We start from the raw sequence: 17,500 nt of genomic DNA, 5'->3' as shown, positions 1-17,500 counted from the left end.
GTGATGAGACTAGATTTTGTGTTCGCTTTCCTGACTTTTACATATTTCCTTGATAGCTCACCTTTGGTCAGAACAAATTTGCAAAAGAAAACATATATTTTATAATGATTTTGACATCTGTTTCAATGATTGATGTCAGATTTCCTAATAATTAAGTACTAAAGTGAATATACAGCTATAATAAGTCATTATTATAGTAGCAATTAACAATTAACATTAACAATTTGATGAAGCGACAGGGGTTTCCTTAATCCTTCCCAACCTCTTGTACCGAGTGTGCAAAATTTTCTGTGCGATTTCAGTACTATTCTAGTTATGTAAATGACATATTCAGCTTTTTTTTACTTGTAGGAACCCTTCAGATAGATTTTCTGTATTTAAGAAAACCTTTGTATAAGACTGCATGAATAAAATGTTAACTTACATCAGATTTTGCAATATGTAGTCATATAAACTATACTAAATACAAAGCATAAATGAATCATCTTCCTTTGTGCAGGACCAGCTGGAAAAAGCAGAGGAGCTACGCATCATTGGCACACAGTTGATTGAAAGTCAGCATTATGCCGTGGACTCCATTCAGCCAAAGTGCGTAGAGCTAGTACGGATGAGGGACGCTTTCCACGACCGCATAACTAACAGACTGGAAACGTTACACAAGTGCCGAGACTTGCAAGAGCGTATTGAACAGGTGAGTCTAACATGGGCTAAAATTGCTGTATATGTAAATAAAAAACTTAATTCAAGAAATTAAATAATTTTGAGGTTTAATATGATTAAGGCTTTATCAGACACTTGGAATTATTGTTCTGTTTATTTATATTGACACAAACAGCTTTTAGACTGCTGCTTCTCACCTGTTTAACAAGAGCAAAAGATGTTTCTAGTTATCCTTGTAAAGGGAAAAAGATAGTAGATAATTACTGATTTTAATAGAAAGAAGAAATATGAGTAAGCAGCAGTGATAGAAAAAATTGAAATAGATATGAAGAGGACGAGAGCGGCTGAACATGAAACAAAATTATTTTGGGATATTACAGGCAAATAAGTGGTGCACAGAAGGTGTGGAACTCTTAGCCTCACAGCAGATAGAGCGATGTCAAGCCCCAGAATTTGCCGAGGAAGCTCTTAGGGAATTGGATGAATTTTTGGCTTCCTCTGAGTACAGTCGGCTGGGAACCAGTCGTGAACTTAGGACTATGTTTGAGGATGTCATCACCCCTGAAACGAAGGGCTTAGTGCAACAGGTGAGAAGATTTTATCCTATTTTTGGCCTGTGCTTATCAGTATACATTTCATTTGCTTTTGCCTTTATTTTTTTCCTTTGGGAAAAATATCAATACCTGAAGCTATATAAAATCCAAAAATTAATTAATATCAAATGAGAAAATCAAATGATTATTTTTCCTATTAATCAGCCCAGCTTATTTGGCACCATTATAATGCTGATATCTCACTTGCTTTGCTTTTAGATTATTCCGCAAAGAAAATATCCTAACAGAGTGTGTAATATTCAGGTACTGAAACGTATAGAAGATGTACAAATGATGTGTGAAAAGCGAAAGAGTTCCTTAAAGAAGTTGGCCACTCGTCTGCCTCGACCCGTGCATGCTGTGACACCAGAGCCCGCAGTCCCACTCCACTACCCACAAGGGCATGCCAATGTTCACCCACACTCTCACCCAGCATCTCCCCTCCATGCGGACCTCCCTAAAAGTCCCAAAAGCATGAGGAAAGCATCAACTTTACCCAAGGTGAGTGTCTATGTTGTGCTTGGATGTGTGTCACTGCTTTTATTCATTGACCTCTTCGTATACTGTCAGTGTATGTCCCAGATGGAGAAACGAGCTGCAGTGGATCATGTTCCATCTTTGGCACACTAATTATTGTTGTATTCCCTTTCCGAATGTTGCTTCTCATGAGTGGTGGAGTCTGGTTCAAGGGAGGTAAAAATTGTTGTTGGTGGCATCGCTGGTTTTGCCTGAAGCCTTTGCCAGATGCAGATAAAGAGGCAAGAATTATAAAAGATATTTGATTCTGATATAGTCACACAATTTGCTATATTGCAACATGGGCTCTCCATTGCACTGAAACAGTTTTGTAAGTGCTGGTCTTTGAAGTCCATTAAAGCAAGCATTGTTATATAAAAACCTCATTGATTCCAAAATGATGTCCTTCCCTTTCAATATCCAGGGATAGACTTTCTTACCTTGTGATTTAAATTCTGTAAATTGTACATTCTAAAAGTTCACTAAATAGTCTTGCCCTAATAATGATTTGAATATATCTCAACTCTACAGAACTCCAATCAGTTCCATACAAGCTGCTGTGATGCTTGTTATAAATACAGGCAAAAGTATTTCATCCCCTGCTGAGACACTCTTTCGATGATTATTTATGTTTACAGTTATTAAAGTAAAGACTTTGTTTTGTTCATGTTTCACTAAATAGATATAACACACAAATGTAAAAATAATAATCTCGTAAAAGGAAGCAAACGGCTTGTGTAGGACACCTGCATTAGGATATACTGTTTATTTTTATCTCAACCAAAGAGAAACAAAGTTTCTTTAAATGATAAGAAAACCATCAGTGACAGGTTATTAGCTAATTAAGAAGACATTTAATGTATGAAAATAAATAATACAATTGTTTATTCATTAGTGGTAAAATTTAATTACACTGTTGTTTTAATGCTGCAGACTTAATGATTAATGTATAGACTATAAAGTCTTATGCAGTGATTATTATATTTCTGTGAGATAAGGTTATGTGACATACAGTTATTGGACCTACTCAAAGCCATCTCTGACATAAAGGCATTTAGTAGAACCTGTTATACAATATATGAAGCTGAAATTTGCCCTTGTGTCCAGTATTTAAAGAAGATTATTGAATTATAAACTGCGAGGTAAGTTTTAGCTAGATGGGCCCTGTCTCATGCAGCACTATTTACACATGCAAATGTGGCAAGGCTATGAAATTGATGAAATCATATATGACTTGTCCAAGATTGTTAGATATATAAAAAGAAAGATTCCAGGCAAAGTGGTAGTTGTCAGCTGCAAGTCCGTGGCTGTTGGGACAAGCCAGACTCTGACCTACTGTACAGACTTGAGATTCTAAAGACTTGCAGTCGAGATTATCAGAGCTCTTCCTCAAAATAGATGTTACGCCTGAGTGCTGGAGGCCAGGCACCAAAGCATCGCCCACGACCAGTCACTGTCTGCCTTGGACAAGATGTTACGTGCCTTAGACCAATCTCAGAAGCTCCTATAGGAACTCAGCGTGTTCGGGTCGTGAGAAGGAGGGAGAGTTACTCTCATGAACCACTGAGAGATGAATGTAGATTTCCAACTGAGCCTTCGGGAATATACCTAATGGGCCCACATGTAATACATAGTCTCCAGTTGTTACAGATTAATGTGAACCAAACAACAGAAGTAAGTGACTGGCAACTATTTTCTCTGTGTACCAGTTAGCCAGTGGTTGTAGACTTCTCCCAGCACTGATGCACCGCCATTGCTCTAGCAGCACTCAGCCGCAGATTAAATGTGATGAATCTCCTAAATCCTGGGTGTGAAGAAGCTGTTCCCAGGGCAGTGTAGTGACCTAGAAAACTTAGAACGTACAAGTATCAGTTTAAATGATGCTGAATCCTTGGTTTACACTGTCTTGGACATCAGTCTCTAGCCAGTCATAATTCATATTGTTGGTCAGCATAATTTTCAAGCTAGATACTCAGAAAATTGGCAGCATAAAAGCATATGGTACATACATGTCTGATTTATTAAAACTGATTCTCAGTCAAATTTACATGCCATATGGGATTTGTTAAAATGGCAGGAGGGCCTTCTTAGAAATTATTATGATAATGTGTATAAAATTGGGTCCATTAGCTGGTAGATATGATTTCATACATATTAAGTGAGCCATGATTCAGATTATCCATTTCCTGGTGAATTTTTATGGTGTTATGTATAACTACAGCACTTACAGTATGGCTTCACACATGAACAATGGGAGCAGCTGTCATATATTGAATGGTGATCCACTGGTGTTAAAATGCATGAATGTTTTTTGTAGTTTTCTTAGCCTGACATACAATAATGTAAACTGTGTATATATAAAGGCCATTTTTATGATGTTTTCCATTCACCTTTTAAAATTTTCTCTTTTATTGCACAGTATTAGGTAAACCCCCATTTTGCACAAGGTCTACAGTATTACTATGATCATTCAGACACATTTTGCGTTTCTACATTCTTTGGTGAACAATGCTACTTTTATCTAGGTATGATTTAGAAAAAACATATTATATTTATTGCTAGGCCATGTAAGAATGGCATTAGCTTTATTTTTCAGCTGACATGTCACTTTGGCACTTTTATAATGTTGCACCAAACTTTTTCCAGATCATACTTTTTGGATCTGAGATATGATCATAGTCATTCATGTAATACCACTGTAATTACTAGTAAATCATCTTGTCAGTGTAACACTAATTATGTAACAAAAGACAAACTGGTATGTTTTACTGATGCAATGCTCCTCATTGTTTCTAACTTTCTCTTATGTTAGGATGCCAAAATATGAAGTTGCTGTTATTCATTTTACTTTGTATTGGGTTGCTTGCATCTCCTTCAATAACCAGTGTTGGTCCAGAACTTCGACAGGACATGGGGATTACATCTCTTCTTGAAACAGCATGTTCTGCCTGGCAAATGTCATAGCAGCACCTCTGGTCACATTTGTCTCTTAATTCTGCTGCCATCCAAAATTTGCCATTTCACGTTTGTACAGCTCGTTGAGAAATGAAATTGTATGCCTTACTGTTGCTGGCTGACAATATTTGATTTATTTGAGTGAAAGAATGAGAACACAAAAGGTAATCTGTAATATAATTCACTTGACTTATTTATATGTAATATCCAAAGGACCCCCTGGAAAAAGGTTGTTAGGAGAAGACGTAGTGAAAAATGAGAAACAAAATGTTTTTAACAGAATTTCTGTACAAATGTGTGTACCCAGCCTGATGCATAATTCCTTTTCTGACAGCTTGGTGACAGTGGAGATTCTCCTGACTGGGTTGGTGATGCCGAAGCTGCACGTGCTAAACGAGGCCATGTCCTCCGTGAACTTCTAGATACAGAGAGAATCTATGTGTCAGAACTCTGCTCTATTCTCAAGGTAAAGTAACCCAAGCATCTGTGTTTTCTGTTCATTGCTTATGTGTTATGTGTTCTGTTCTTCTAAATAGATTATATTTGGTTGAAAAAAGTACTAAAGTATTGTTTACAGAAAATATGCTTGCATAATTCCAACTTCAAGTTCTCTTAAAACTGGTGATGATATGTTTGATAACTTCAAAAGTTATGCACCTATCTAGGATGAACATCCCAAATGTTACATGTACAATGTTTCTGTTTTCCTTAGGGTTACAAGGATGAAATGCTAAACCCAGAAATGCAGCCTCTTATCCCCATCAACCTATATGGCAAGAGTGATATTCTCTTTGGCAACATGGAGGATATCTTCCGCTTCCATAATGATGTCTTCCTGCGGGATTTGGAGAACTGCATTAATACGCCAGAGCTAATTGGTCTTTGTTTTGTCCAGAGGGTGAGTTCATTGGAAGACTGCGTGTGCATGTGCGTGTGTATACACATTAAGGGGCAAAAGGTTCAATAGATTGATAAAGGAGTATTTTCTCTTCATAGGCTTGATATCCACAACTGAAACTCCACATGAAAATTAATCTTTCGTTTAGGATAAGGGATGGAATTTGAATTTTGAGATTGTACTGTTTGCTTCTAACTTTTCTCACATTAAATAATACTAGGCAGCCCTATAGAAGAAATAACCTTATTCGAGCCCAGTGTTTTCTGGCATTTACTTTTTTAGGTGGTCTTTTGTCCAGCTAAGCAGCTTACTAAATTTAAAACTGAATGAAATTATGCAATACCAAGGAAGTGTGTATATTTGATAAACTCAAAACAGAGTAAAGAGAAAAACTCATGTGAGATGTGTTTCTTATAGTTGAAACTGTCAGTTGTTAGAAATACTTGATATTTGCAGAATTCAATAGATACTAAATGTTGAGAATTAATTGAATCCTTTTGTTGCTTTAAAGTATTATTTTGTACATTCAAATATGCAGTTTACCTTTATTATATCTAATTTCATACTTCTTTACCTGCAGAAGGATACATTCCATCGGTTGTACTCACTGTACTGTCAGAATAAGCCCCAAAGTGAAGAACTGCGTCGGCAAGTAGGTGATCAAAACCCATTTTTCAAAGAGTGTCAGCGTCGTCTCCATCACAAACTGCCACTTGGTGCCTACCTTCTGAAGCCTGTGCAACGCATTACAAAGTATCAGCTCCTGTTGAAGGTTAGGATCTGTCCATGTGCTTGCTCTTTTGTCTCCTCCAGTGAATAGGTGCCCTTTTTAATCAGGCAGTGATTACTGGTGTTTCTTATTGTAGTAATATTGGTTCAGTGGCATCTATATTGATTTACATGAAGGTAATTGAAAGTTGAAAGTTGTACCATGAATTTCACCCTCTTTTAAAACAGGACTTACTGAAATGCGTAGAAGGTAGCCAAGGTCGCCGGGAGTTGCAGGAGGCGGTCGACACAATGCTCACAGTCCTCAAGTGCCTCAATGACTCCATGCATCAGGTTGCCATCACAGGATTCCCGGTAAGAACCTTGCTTGATTAATGGGTGTGACCTATGCTTATACATTGGTTTAATATGTTAGAAGTATTCCTTGAGCTTATTGATTTTTAAGGTAACAGAATTTTTTCCCATTATAGTTGTGGTGTTATAATTGCAAACAGATTTCAAATCTATGATGTTTAGTGATGATTAAACTGATATGTTGATCTTTTTCAAGCCTTCTTCAAGATTTTATAACCTGTCTGTTTTGATATGTTTGCAAATTAGGAATTACCCGGAAGCTTTATATGTTTTCGTTTTTTTTCTGTGCAGGGCAATCTAGCAGACCTGGGGAAGCTGCTCATGCAAGGCCCCTTCAGTGTGTGGAATGACAGCAAAAAGGGACTTCGCGAGCTCCGTCTGAAGCCAGCACAAAGACACATTTTCCTTTACGAAAAGATGCTACTTTTCACCAAGAGAACTGGCAAGGATACAGATCGTGCCACTTACCATTTCAAAAATGCTCTGAAGGTATGGATGCTCATGGGTGATTGGGTTTGTGGCTTTTACTTTTCAGATATTAGGGTTTTTATATTCATAGCAGTACAGAAACAAATTATTGTATATTTTGTTCATTATAAAGAGGTGAATAACCTTATTATTCAACTTATTCCTGTTACTTTCTTCAGATGTCACAGGTTGGTTTAACAGAAAGTGTGCGAGGCCATAAAGGTGATGTTCGAAAGTTTGAGGTCTGGCTTCAGGGACGGCAAGAGGTCCACACCATTTTGGCTCCATCGTCAGAAGTCAAGGACTTGTGGGTTAAGGAGATAAAGCGGGTGTTACTCGATCAGTTTGAGTATCTCAAGGGAGAGAATATTAAGCAGTACTCCGCTAGAATACAGAAAGGTGCCAGTCTTAATGGCATTCGAATTCCTCCTCTGTCACCCACTACTCAACACAGGTGAGACATCTCCTTTGAGATGAAGGATATCCTCATGTTATACCTTTTCTACAGGAGATTGACTGTTGATGATCGTATTGACTTATATTATTTATTTAATGTTCCGCAGGGCTCTACGACAGACGGCATCATGGGACATAGCAGGCAATGGTGTGACTGGCAGTGGTGGCTCTATCAGTTCTAGCAGCTCTGAGGGCCGCCCTGGAGGTGAGCCCAGTCGGGAAATAGGCAAACGCTCTCTGCGGATAAAGTCTGTGGATGCCACTCTGGGTGATGCTCCAGAAGAGGAAGAGGAGAGTTGGTCATCAGATTATTCTGCTTCTGATGAGGAAGAGGATCAAGAAACATTCTCTGAGAGCACAGAGGTATGTGTAGGTTGCTAAGAACTTTCTTCTGTTACCTTGCTGCTAAGATTCATGGACTGCCTGGGATACATAGTTCAGGAAATGCCAAGATCTAATACCAGATACCCTATTTACAGTACACCTCATCACGGTTCCTTGTCTTGGCTGACTACAATGCCATGGGAGGATCTGAAGTCAGCCTGCGTGAGGGAGACTATGTAGACTTGATCAAAGTTGGATGCGCTGGCTGGTGGTACGTCAGGGTTTCTGGGACGCCTTACGAGGGTTGGGCTCCAGCTGCCTACTTAGAGCGGGTCCTCAAAAAGGGCAGCAGATCCTCACCGTCAGTCAGTAGTCAAGAATCCTCCTCAGGACTGAAACATGCAACATCAAAGTTAGTTTTTGCTTCAGTCTTATTTGATGCCTTTATTTAATTTGATTTTCGTCTTCATATTGTAATATTGGGAAAGAGATAGTAAAGTCAGTTAAGCTGTATGAGCAACCATAGTTCAGAATTAGTTTGAAATAATCATTACTGATATAGAGATCTCTACTTCATGGTTTGATTTCTTGTCTTTCAGGTCATCAGTTGCTTCACTGTCAGCCAAATCTGAGGAAGTGAATATAATGTAAAGGGAATGGAATACCAATGATACTATAATGCCTTAAGGCTGTATTAGTCCAGAAACAAAACATAGAATGTTATGGTGGTCTATAATGGCTGGGAGAATCATTGTGCTATTCCTTCTGGGTAAAAACTGTATAAAAATGTTGCTTTTGTTAAATGCCATGTGAAAAGACATTGCCCTCATAGGACCTCCCGGAACTGTGCTGGTGTGACGAGTAAACCACATGAAGTGTCTTCACATCAGTATAAGAATGACATGGACAGTGTGTATGGTAACATGACTCCTAGAACAGTGTGTAACCTCTTAACATCACCTGACCTAGAATGCCTCCTGTAATGCCTGCTTAAAAAGAGAAAACTTGAATGGTTCAAGTGTAAGCATTCTTTGCAGGTAGGATATATAACAAATTCATGGACTTCCATTCATATAATATTAACCAAAGTAAATCATCCTAGAGATACATTAAGTCTAACAGTTTCTCACTCCTTGGCATATTCTCTCTTCTATTCCGAAATTCAGTGCAATATCACTGCTTTATATCATGTCCTACTATATAGTATGTACCATATGTAAACATAAATGAAAATGTATGGTCTCTTGTTTCTCAGATCTACTAATACCTCTTGGGCAACTTTCTGAATGGGAATATGAATGTTCCAGGCATCATGGATACTCTTATTACAAAGATGTAATACATTACACAAATACATCACGTAGATTGTAAAATAAAATCTAGTATCTCCCTAGTATGAGGGTAACTAGTGGGCTTTACTCTTCAAGTCAAGCATATATATGCCCTTTTGACTCTTGATTCAATCTCTGACTCTAATGGATGTACAAGTTATCATGTACTGTCTACTTATTTTTTTCTAACTTATAGAAATCTTTCCTGATATTTACTATGTACTTTTGCCTAACACCCATCTAGTACCTATCTTTCCTCCCTAAGATATGTTGCCATCTTACATTAACCTCATTATTTGATGAGATCCTCCTATTCTATCACTCTTTTACCATTACTTCTTGTGTAGATTTATATGCCATGGTAATTTTGCATTATTATGCCCATCTGTATACCTTGCCTGTCAACTTTACTCAACTTATAGCGGCTTTTTACTCCGCTCTGCCCACTTGTGATCATGTGCCTCACGTACTGGTAGAAGTAGAAATAGAGGTCTGAGTGCCAGCTCCAATGTTGCCTTGTGAGGCAAATGTGGCTTTGTCTATACAAGTACTGCCAAGAACTTATAGTACTCATTGAGTCTTACTGATAAGGCAAAGCATCAGGAGTAGTTCTCATCAGTTCCTCCTGAAACAACATTAAAAATCCCTCATTTGGAGTTATGGGTGTTGGAAATCATTGAGAGAGATTGAATGTGATAGCTTAGAGTTTTCATACTCTTTGGAATTTAGCAAAGCAAGTAAAGGGAAGTTGTGTATATGTAGCCTGTAAAGCTTCCCTTTTTCTTCTCTTTTTGAGAGGAACAAAACAAAGAGGTAGGAGTAAATGCATTTATTATTGATTTGATTCAAAGGGTAACAAAATGAAAGATTTTGAATGGTACTACTGAGAACAACAAATTACTGTACATGTTCTAAATTTCCTGTTAGTTCTGCGGACATTAGGAATAGAATGTGTGAAAGGGTCTCTTCTTCTCCCATATGTGGGACTGAGAGAATGGTGGTTTGTATGGAATACAAATGACTATCATATGGGAAACTGTAGAGGCTAGATCAGCTGGAAGTGCTGGGCTTGTATGAGAGAAAGGGGTAGTGTAGTGGGCCTTCTAATTTTTTGCATAATGGTCATTGAAAAGTGAAACTGTGTATTGCATATATCGATCATCTACAAAAAGCTGGAAGATATATGTGAATTCCAAAATATTATGGGTTCATAAGCTCAACTTTTATATACTTTGAAGAAAAAAATTCATTTTATGCTCTTCTGTAATCTAGTCATTTTTTTAACTTTGCATATTAATGATGATACGGCATCAGTACAAATTTATAGGCAGAGAGTGAACAAGAGGCCTTGACTGTATCCCATGTGATAGTATTTATGTAAAACTGTTGAACCCTGAAATCCCAGTGAGTGTTGGGCAGTACAAAATTCATACAGTGGAGGGAGACTGTGTTCATAAACATTTTTTGTGATAAAGTAGACACCAGAATCTTTTAGTGTGAACATTCTCGGCTGCAGGCCATTCGAGAAGGCTGGTAATGGTAATGCAGGGTCGAAAAAAGGCTGCTTGATCCACATCACGTATGATGAGCCATTGCATGATAAGACTTTGTACACAGCCTGTAAGGTAAGTGCCAATGGTGTAAGCAACACTTTGCTTTAGAAGGCTAGCGAAGCAAGCAGTGCAGGCAGCACAAGATAATGCTGACTGTAGGTCATATAAAGCAGAAAATAATGGGCAGTGCAGGCTCACACTATCTGCAGGCCCAGCACTTACAATCTCCAAAGTGACTTACCAACTCCTTTTGTACATTCATATGTTGTAGACATCAATAATCCAGTTGAAGATGTTGTTGAATGGTGCTTTTAGCTCTGCATGTACTAGCAACCGTGTGTTTCATGTATGGTGTACATTGCAGTTAGATTGTGATCTATATAGATCTTTTCTCATCCAAAGATTAATTTTCATGTACAGTATAATTATATATAATATATGGACGTGTGTTACTTATAAATTCGTAAAATGAAGACAATTTATTGAAAAAATACTAATATGTGTTCGCTGCCCCTTCTTCCAGAGAGCGAACGAGCCTCCATAACTCCTTACGTTCACCTTTCCAGGTGTTAAAAGAACATTCCATATATATGATATACATTTACTGCATATAACAAATGTATGTATATCCTGTACATAATGGCTAATCATCCACTATTCCTCATAGCCAAGAAATGTTTGGTTGGAATATGCGCTAGTGAGGCGATATTCTGATAGTCTTATGTGTTACCTACAAAGACCTTGGTTATATTTCATTTGTAACTAGGTGGTTATTCATCATTCATTCTAAATATTCTCATTGTTATGTATTCATCGTCATGGTTAAGTTAATTACATATCATAATCAACTGTTCATTGATTTTTTTGTCATATGGAAAAAGCCGTTTTATTTGGAAATAGTTCATGCAAATTGTTTTGTTTTATTTTCTTGTTGAATGTATTCCCTTTTCGACTCTCTATAATCTTTCAAAACACCAAATATAATAAAAAGGTCTAGACAGCTTGGGTTTTATTAAATCACATTTTTTGTACACAGAGGTCATAAGATGAAAGGAAAAAAGTAATGTAAATTGAGTTTATTTATGAAATGCACTTAACAGAATCCAACAGATAAATGTATTATGTATGTATATTCCAGAACTCTCCATAAATATACTTTTGATGATCTTGATGAATATTAAAAGTACAAAATTCCAACGACTCATGATAGAAAAAAAATAATGCATTGGACAGAAATATAAACAAATAGTCTGCAGGATGTTATAGTCAATTCTGTAGTGGTTGTGTGAAGTCATCGTAAATCATATTTCATGTAAGATGAAGTTATATATTATATAAAGTATTGCTTCCAGATTTACCGTGGATAACGTAAATCATCCATCCTTTATTCATTCATTTCTGATACATTTCTTTTTGTCTGTATTGGGAAACAAATTTACTGAAACTTATTGGATATGGGTATCTTGCAGAATCAATATCTCTCTCTCTCTCTCTCTCTCTCTCTCTCTCTCTCTCTCTCTCTCTCTCTCTCTCTCTCTCTCTCTCTCTCTCTCTCTCTCTCTCTCTCTCTCTCTCTCTCTCTCTCTCTCTCTCTCTCTCTCTCTCTCTCTCTCTCTCTCTCTCTCTCTCTCTCTCTCTCTCTCTCTCTCTCTGTGTGTGTGTGTGTGTGTGTGTGTGTGTGCGTGCGTAGTTAGGTAAATAGAAGGAAAGAGACAGAGAGTCAGATTGTACACGAGATCTATGAACAGTAGTACCATGAAGTTATTACCCTGTCCTGTGTGGTGCCGAGAGAGGCTGGAATGTTATTTTTCCTGGTTGGAGACAACATCTGCAACCTTGTCTTACACTCTGATTCCTGGAGGATTTCCCTTGAGGTCTGGGTGTTTCCCTCTAAACAGTAGTAATTTTCCGTCGGATGCAAGCAGCAGGTTGGTCCGCCGCGTCGCTTTCTATTTCCTTACCGAGCCCAGAGTCCTTGGGTTGTATACACCGCTTGTTGTGGTTTTTGACCGCTTCTTCTCGGCCTCTTCTTTGGTATCTATATTTTATCATCATCACTATAATTGTTATTGACTTTTTCACTCTAATGCTGATGGTAATGTGAAGTGGTGACATTTTAGAAAAGGGGTAGATTAAAAATGCGACACAATTTCCTAGGTTTATTAGTGGGAAAATAGTATTTCGTATAAAATTTTTGATCACAGCAAAGTTTCTCATAATGGCACAGGTTTCGTAAAGCTTTTATCTGTTTCCTTTAGAAAGGTGAAACGTGAATTCGGTTGCGTATTATCAAGCTGTTTAACAGAATGAGAACCTTTCTGTTTATTTATTTATTTTTTTAATACTTTCTGTACATTCAGGTAAATATGAACACGAAACACGACATTCTGCTCTAGTTTGGTTAAGTGCAAGGCTTATCGAATCGATAAAGAGGCTTTGAAATAAAAGTCTCCCAACGAGTATTAGAATTTTTTGTTCCCCTGAAGCCCAAATCCCGGAGAATTTACCGCGGTGTGAGTCGGCCTGAACGAGAGCCAACCCAACACCGCCGACCCGTAGCAGGGTGCAGGTATAGATAGCCTCGCTGCCGATAACGTAGAGTAGGCGTTAGTTCCCTTCTTGCCCCGTTTGGACCCCGTCGGCCCGAGGGAGGTGCTGCACCCCGCCACGACGCCCTTCGGAAAGCTTCCGTCACGACTTTCTCTCGGTTTCTTTCCTCGTTTTGTTTGTTTTTGTTTGTTTTTTTAAACCCTGTATTTGACTTCAAAAAAATGCCTGGTAGAATACTGGATCTATTAATCTTGCGCTACATCGGTAAGGTTTTATTTTTAATTCTGGGATTATTGGGTTGTGTTAATGGTTTCTTTGGTTGGTTTTACTGGGCGGTGAGTTTCTCGTATTCCTCCTTCGTCACCTCCTCAATCAGGGCGGCGTTGGACTCCTTCGGTTTCTTGGCCTTGTTCTTGACGCTGTGGACTGAAAATAATTTTGGGGGGGTTAGATTTGTGCCATAAATACTTACTGCTAATGGAAACGATAGTGAGTGATATCTATGTGAATTAATTTAAAATTGAACTAAGGGAAGAAGTGTACTTTTTATGCTAAACTTGCATTAGTAGTTCGTGCAAAATATTCGTAAAAAAATATACTATAGTAATTAAAACTATTCAGATTAGTTTATGAATTACAATTCGACCATATGTAAATATCAAATAACAGTTGTGGAATTGTTCACGCTCGATCACCATAACGTATTTGTGAAATATTGTGCGTTCAGAGGAAATTATCCCGATCTCAGAATAGTGGAGACGTTTAGGTACGTTATCCTCACGATATTAACAACCTATTTTAAGTATAAAGTAAAAACAACAACAACAACAACAAAACGCGTAATATATAGCGATCTGATTTGTAAGCCATCCTCCACGCATAAAGACTCCGCCCTTTTTGCTTGCTTGACTTGCGCGCAAACTCCCCGAAAGTCGCGTAACGATTTCACACGCGCGCCCGAAGCCAATCAAGGCGGAGCGCGGGTTCGTGGAGAGCGAAGACTACCCTCCACTTCCCACGGTAGCCAGCGGCGCGAAGGGTCCCTTATCGTCAAGCAGCGCGCCTTCGGGTGTGTCTGTCTGACTGTCACGACTTGGCATCTCCCGTGACTCGCCGCGGGGTCGTGTTAAAAGCCTGTGGTTGCGGTGTCTTGGGGGTTGGGTATTGCACGAGAGAATGTTGCACGAGAGAATGTGGCAGCGTCGCGGTAGTGTTGTGATGCTTGGTGTTCGATGAGGTGTGGGGGAGTATTAGTTACGCACGAGAGGCAAGTGCATTTCTGCTTTTTTTTTTCTCTCTCAATGCCCTTTACTCTCTGAAATTCTTCCGAGCATTATTACGCTTACGGAATTGTGACATACTGCTACCCCATTAAAAAAAATATATTCTGTATACGCTTACAGAAATGTAACATACTGCTACCCCATTAAAAAGAGAACTAATGTATTATCAAAAAATTAATATCGACTAAAGAGATGATCCACTGTACTTCGATGACTTAAAAAAACTGGATAAAGCCACAAAATTGCAAACACACATCAAAAATAACTCCCACCGAACGCAACTTTCGCGCAATACCGAACCGAACGTAAGACACTGACGCAACTTACTGGTAATCAGCTTGGTGCCGCCCTCGGGCTTGAACTTGCCAGGGGCGGGCGTGGCGAGGCCGAACCCGACGCCCACCTTGTAGACGGGGAGGTCGTCCAGGGGAATCACCGTGGAAGACACAGGCACGAGCACTGTTGGGAACTCGGGTGTCAGCGAGGAAGCCAAGGAATGGACATCTCATATATATATACATACATACACACGTATATGTGTATATATTTGAATATCTATCTATCTATCTGTATACATGTAAATATGAATATAAATATAAATATAAATATATGAGAGAGAGAGAGATTAAACCATAAAGCATCCATTAATTCTTCATTCATTAATAAAATATATATTCCGTCACTTAAAAAAAACAATTGACCCAACACCATGAGCCTCCTTCCCGCCTGACCTTTCTGGAACTTCTCGGCTTCTGTCTTTTCGTACAGCTTCATGGGTCCCGCCGCCGCCAAGGCCACCACAGCCAGCAGCAGAAGCGCCCGCGTCATCTGCGAAGAAAACCTCTATTGTTATGTCATTTTGGCAATTTGGTCGAAGCCGAAACAATGGATGGATTAGGACGCGTCATTTTGAAACGTCTGAGTCGGTGTAGGTTGTAGGTTATGTGGTTATTTTAATTGTTTTATGTAGTGATTCGTGTTTTAGCGTTTATCTGTTCTTTTTACCTTTACATATTCATATAAAGAGAATTTATATACGTATCAAGAATGTTGTTGCTCGCTAGACAACGACAGAAAATTCACGGAAGCCCAATGAGAAAGCCGCTAAGCCTCGTACAGCCACGACCAAATATTCAAAATCATCAATAAACACGTATTTATTTTCCCTCTGCAAGCAAGCACGGGAAAGAAGACCCCTTTCTCTCCCATCGCGAAGGCCACGACGATCCACTGTAGCTGATGGCGTCGAGTAAAAAGGAAATGACGATCATTGCCTCTCCAAGAGTCGACTTTCCTCAGAAGGACGACGTGACAGCAGCCCGTCGTCATCTTCCCGTCATTGAAACAGGATTCAGGAATTATAAAGTCATGCGACACCTCAGGGGGACATGATAGCACCTCCGCCCTTCGCTGACGTCAAGAAGGGTGTTGTGGGATGAGTGACTGGTATTTAATTTGGGGTCTTATTGCCTGTTGGTATGAGGGCGTTATTAGCATGCGTATGTTCACGGGAAGGGGCGGGTTCTGTAGAAATAATTTTAAAAAAGTATTTGTTGTTCTCGTATGACAAGGAAAGTTTATTTTTTTCCTATACGATTTTTTTCAATCTTCAAGGAATTTGTCAAGGACTTTGTTAGCTTTAGATATTTATACTACATGATTGTATATTCTCTATATCTATCTATTTCTTTCTCTCTCCCTCCCTCCCCCTCTCTCTTACTTTCTCTCCCTCCGTTCCTCTTTTCCCCTTCTCTCGTCCTTCCCCCCCATCTCTCTCTCTCTCTCTCTCTCTCTCGCTCTCTCTCTCTCTCTCTCTCTTCTCTCTTCTTTCTCTCTCTCCCTCCCTCCTTCCCTTCCTCTCTGATCTAATCTGACAAATGATCCGAAAAGTTTATTCAGCAATTCTGCATTTAAACTCAGGAAGTCTCGGATTTACAGTGAGAAACTCCCATTGCCGATAAATGGCGAATCTCAATAACCATAAAAAGTTCCTTCAGATCACCCATGATGAGAAATATCCTGACTCATCTTATATTTTGATCACACGGTCTGTAGATATCGCGAAATAAGGGTCGTTATATGAGGGAAGATTAAGGTCATATTGCCTCTCCACCCCTCTCTCCTTTTCCCCTTCCCTCCTTCCCTCCCTCTCTCCTTTTCCCCTTTCCCTCCCTCCTTCTCTCCTTTTCCTCTCCCCTCCCTCCCCTCTCTCCTTTTCCCTTTCCCTCCCTCCCTCTCCTTTTCCCCTTCCCTCTCTCTCTCTCTCCATTTCCCCTTCCCTTCCTCCCCCTCTCCCTTTCCCCTTCCTTCCCTCCCTCTCTCCTTTTCCCCTTCCCTCCTATTCCCTTTCCCTCCCTCCCTCTCTCCTTTTCCCTCTTCCCTCCCTCCCTCTCCTTTTCCCCTTCCCTCCCACTCTCCTTTTCCCCTTCCCTCTCTCCCTCTTTCCTTTTCCCTCTTCCCTCCCCCCCTCTCTCCTATTCCCTTCCCTCCCTCTCTCCTTTTCCCTCTTCCCTCCCTCCCTCTTTCCTTTTCCCCTTCCCTCCCTCCCTCTCTCCTTTTCCCTTTCCCTCCCTCCCTCTCTCCTTCTCCCTTTCCCACCCTCCCTCTCTCCTTTTCCCTTTCCCACCCTCCCTCTCCTTTTCCCCTTCCCTCCCCCCCCTCTCCTTTTCCCTCTTCCCCCTCGCCCTCTCCTTTTCCCCTTCCCCCTCCCCCCTCCATCCCGTGTGACGTCATACAAAACATACAAGAGGAACAATAAATTTCTCGAATTAGTAAACAGTCTTTATTTCCAACTTATTTTTGCTCACCAGACGAATTAAAACAGGACCAA

At 39.5% G+C, this 17,500-nt stretch overlaps 2 protein-coding genes across 6 annotated transcripts in view; one reads left to right on the top strand and one right to left on the bottom strand.

Moving 5' to 3' along the window:
• Nucleotides 1-11,837, top strand: part of LOC113825221 (guanine nucleotide exchange factor DBS-like) — a 482,891-nt gene extending 471,054 nt beyond the window's left edge. For 3 of the 5 annotated variants that reach the window (XM_070137356.1, XM_070137360.1, XM_070137358.1), the window contains 13 exons: nucleotides 500-691; nucleotides 1,041-1,247; nucleotides 1,518-1,754; nucleotides 3,168-3,443; nucleotides 5,059-5,190; nucleotides 5,437-5,622; nucleotides 6,203-6,394; nucleotides 6,580-6,705; nucleotides 6,997-7,194; nucleotides 7,353-7,627; nucleotides 7,737-7,992; nucleotides 8,109-8,365; nucleotides 8,553-11,837. In XM_070137356.1, the coding sequence (XP_069993457.1) occupies nucleotides 500-691; nucleotides 1,041-1,247; nucleotides 1,518-1,754; nucleotides 3,168-3,443; nucleotides 5,059-5,190; nucleotides 5,437-5,622; nucleotides 6,203-6,394; nucleotides 6,580-6,705; nucleotides 6,997-7,194; nucleotides 7,353-7,627; nucleotides 7,737-7,992; nucleotides 8,109-8,365; nucleotides 8,553-8,604 (2,586 nt within the window). In that variant the 3' untranslated portion in view covers nucleotides 8,605-11,837. The remainder of the gene's footprint in view (nucleotides 1-499; nucleotides 692-1,040; nucleotides 1,248-1,517; nucleotides 1,755-3,167; nucleotides 3,444-5,058; nucleotides 5,191-5,436; nucleotides 5,623-6,202; nucleotides 6,395-6,579; nucleotides 6,706-6,996; nucleotides 7,195-7,352; nucleotides 7,628-7,736; nucleotides 7,993-8,108; nucleotides 8,366-8,552) is intronic. The other 2 variants (XM_070137357.1, XM_070137359.1) reach the window with 2 other exon arrangements.
• Nucleotides 11,838-12,983: 1,146 nt separating this feature from the next.
• LOC113825226 (uncharacterized) overlaps nucleotides 12,984-17,500 on the bottom strand; it is a 12,177-nt gene continuing 7,660 nt past the window's right edge. The window contains exons 2-4 of the mRNA XM_027378026.2: nucleotides 15,402-15,498; nucleotides 14,998-15,129; nucleotides 12,984-13,813 (exon numbers count right to left, since the gene is read on the bottom strand). Of these exons, the coding sequence (XP_027233827.2) occupies nucleotides 13,713-13,813; nucleotides 14,998-15,129; nucleotides 15,402-15,498 (330 nt within the window). The 3' untranslated portion in view covers nucleotides 12,984-13,712. The remainder of the gene's footprint in view (nucleotides 13,814-14,997; nucleotides 15,130-15,401; nucleotides 15,499-17,500) is intronic.

Source organism: Penaeus vannamei, chromosome 23, assembly GCF_042767895.1.
Source record: "Penaeus vannamei isolate JL-2024 chromosome 23, ASM4276789v1, whole genome shotgun sequence".
Lineage (NCBI taxonomy): Eukaryota > Metazoa > Arthropoda > Malacostraca > Decapoda > Penaeidae > Penaeus > Penaeus vannamei.
This window is presented reverse-complemented; position numbering and strand designations above follow the sequence as displayed.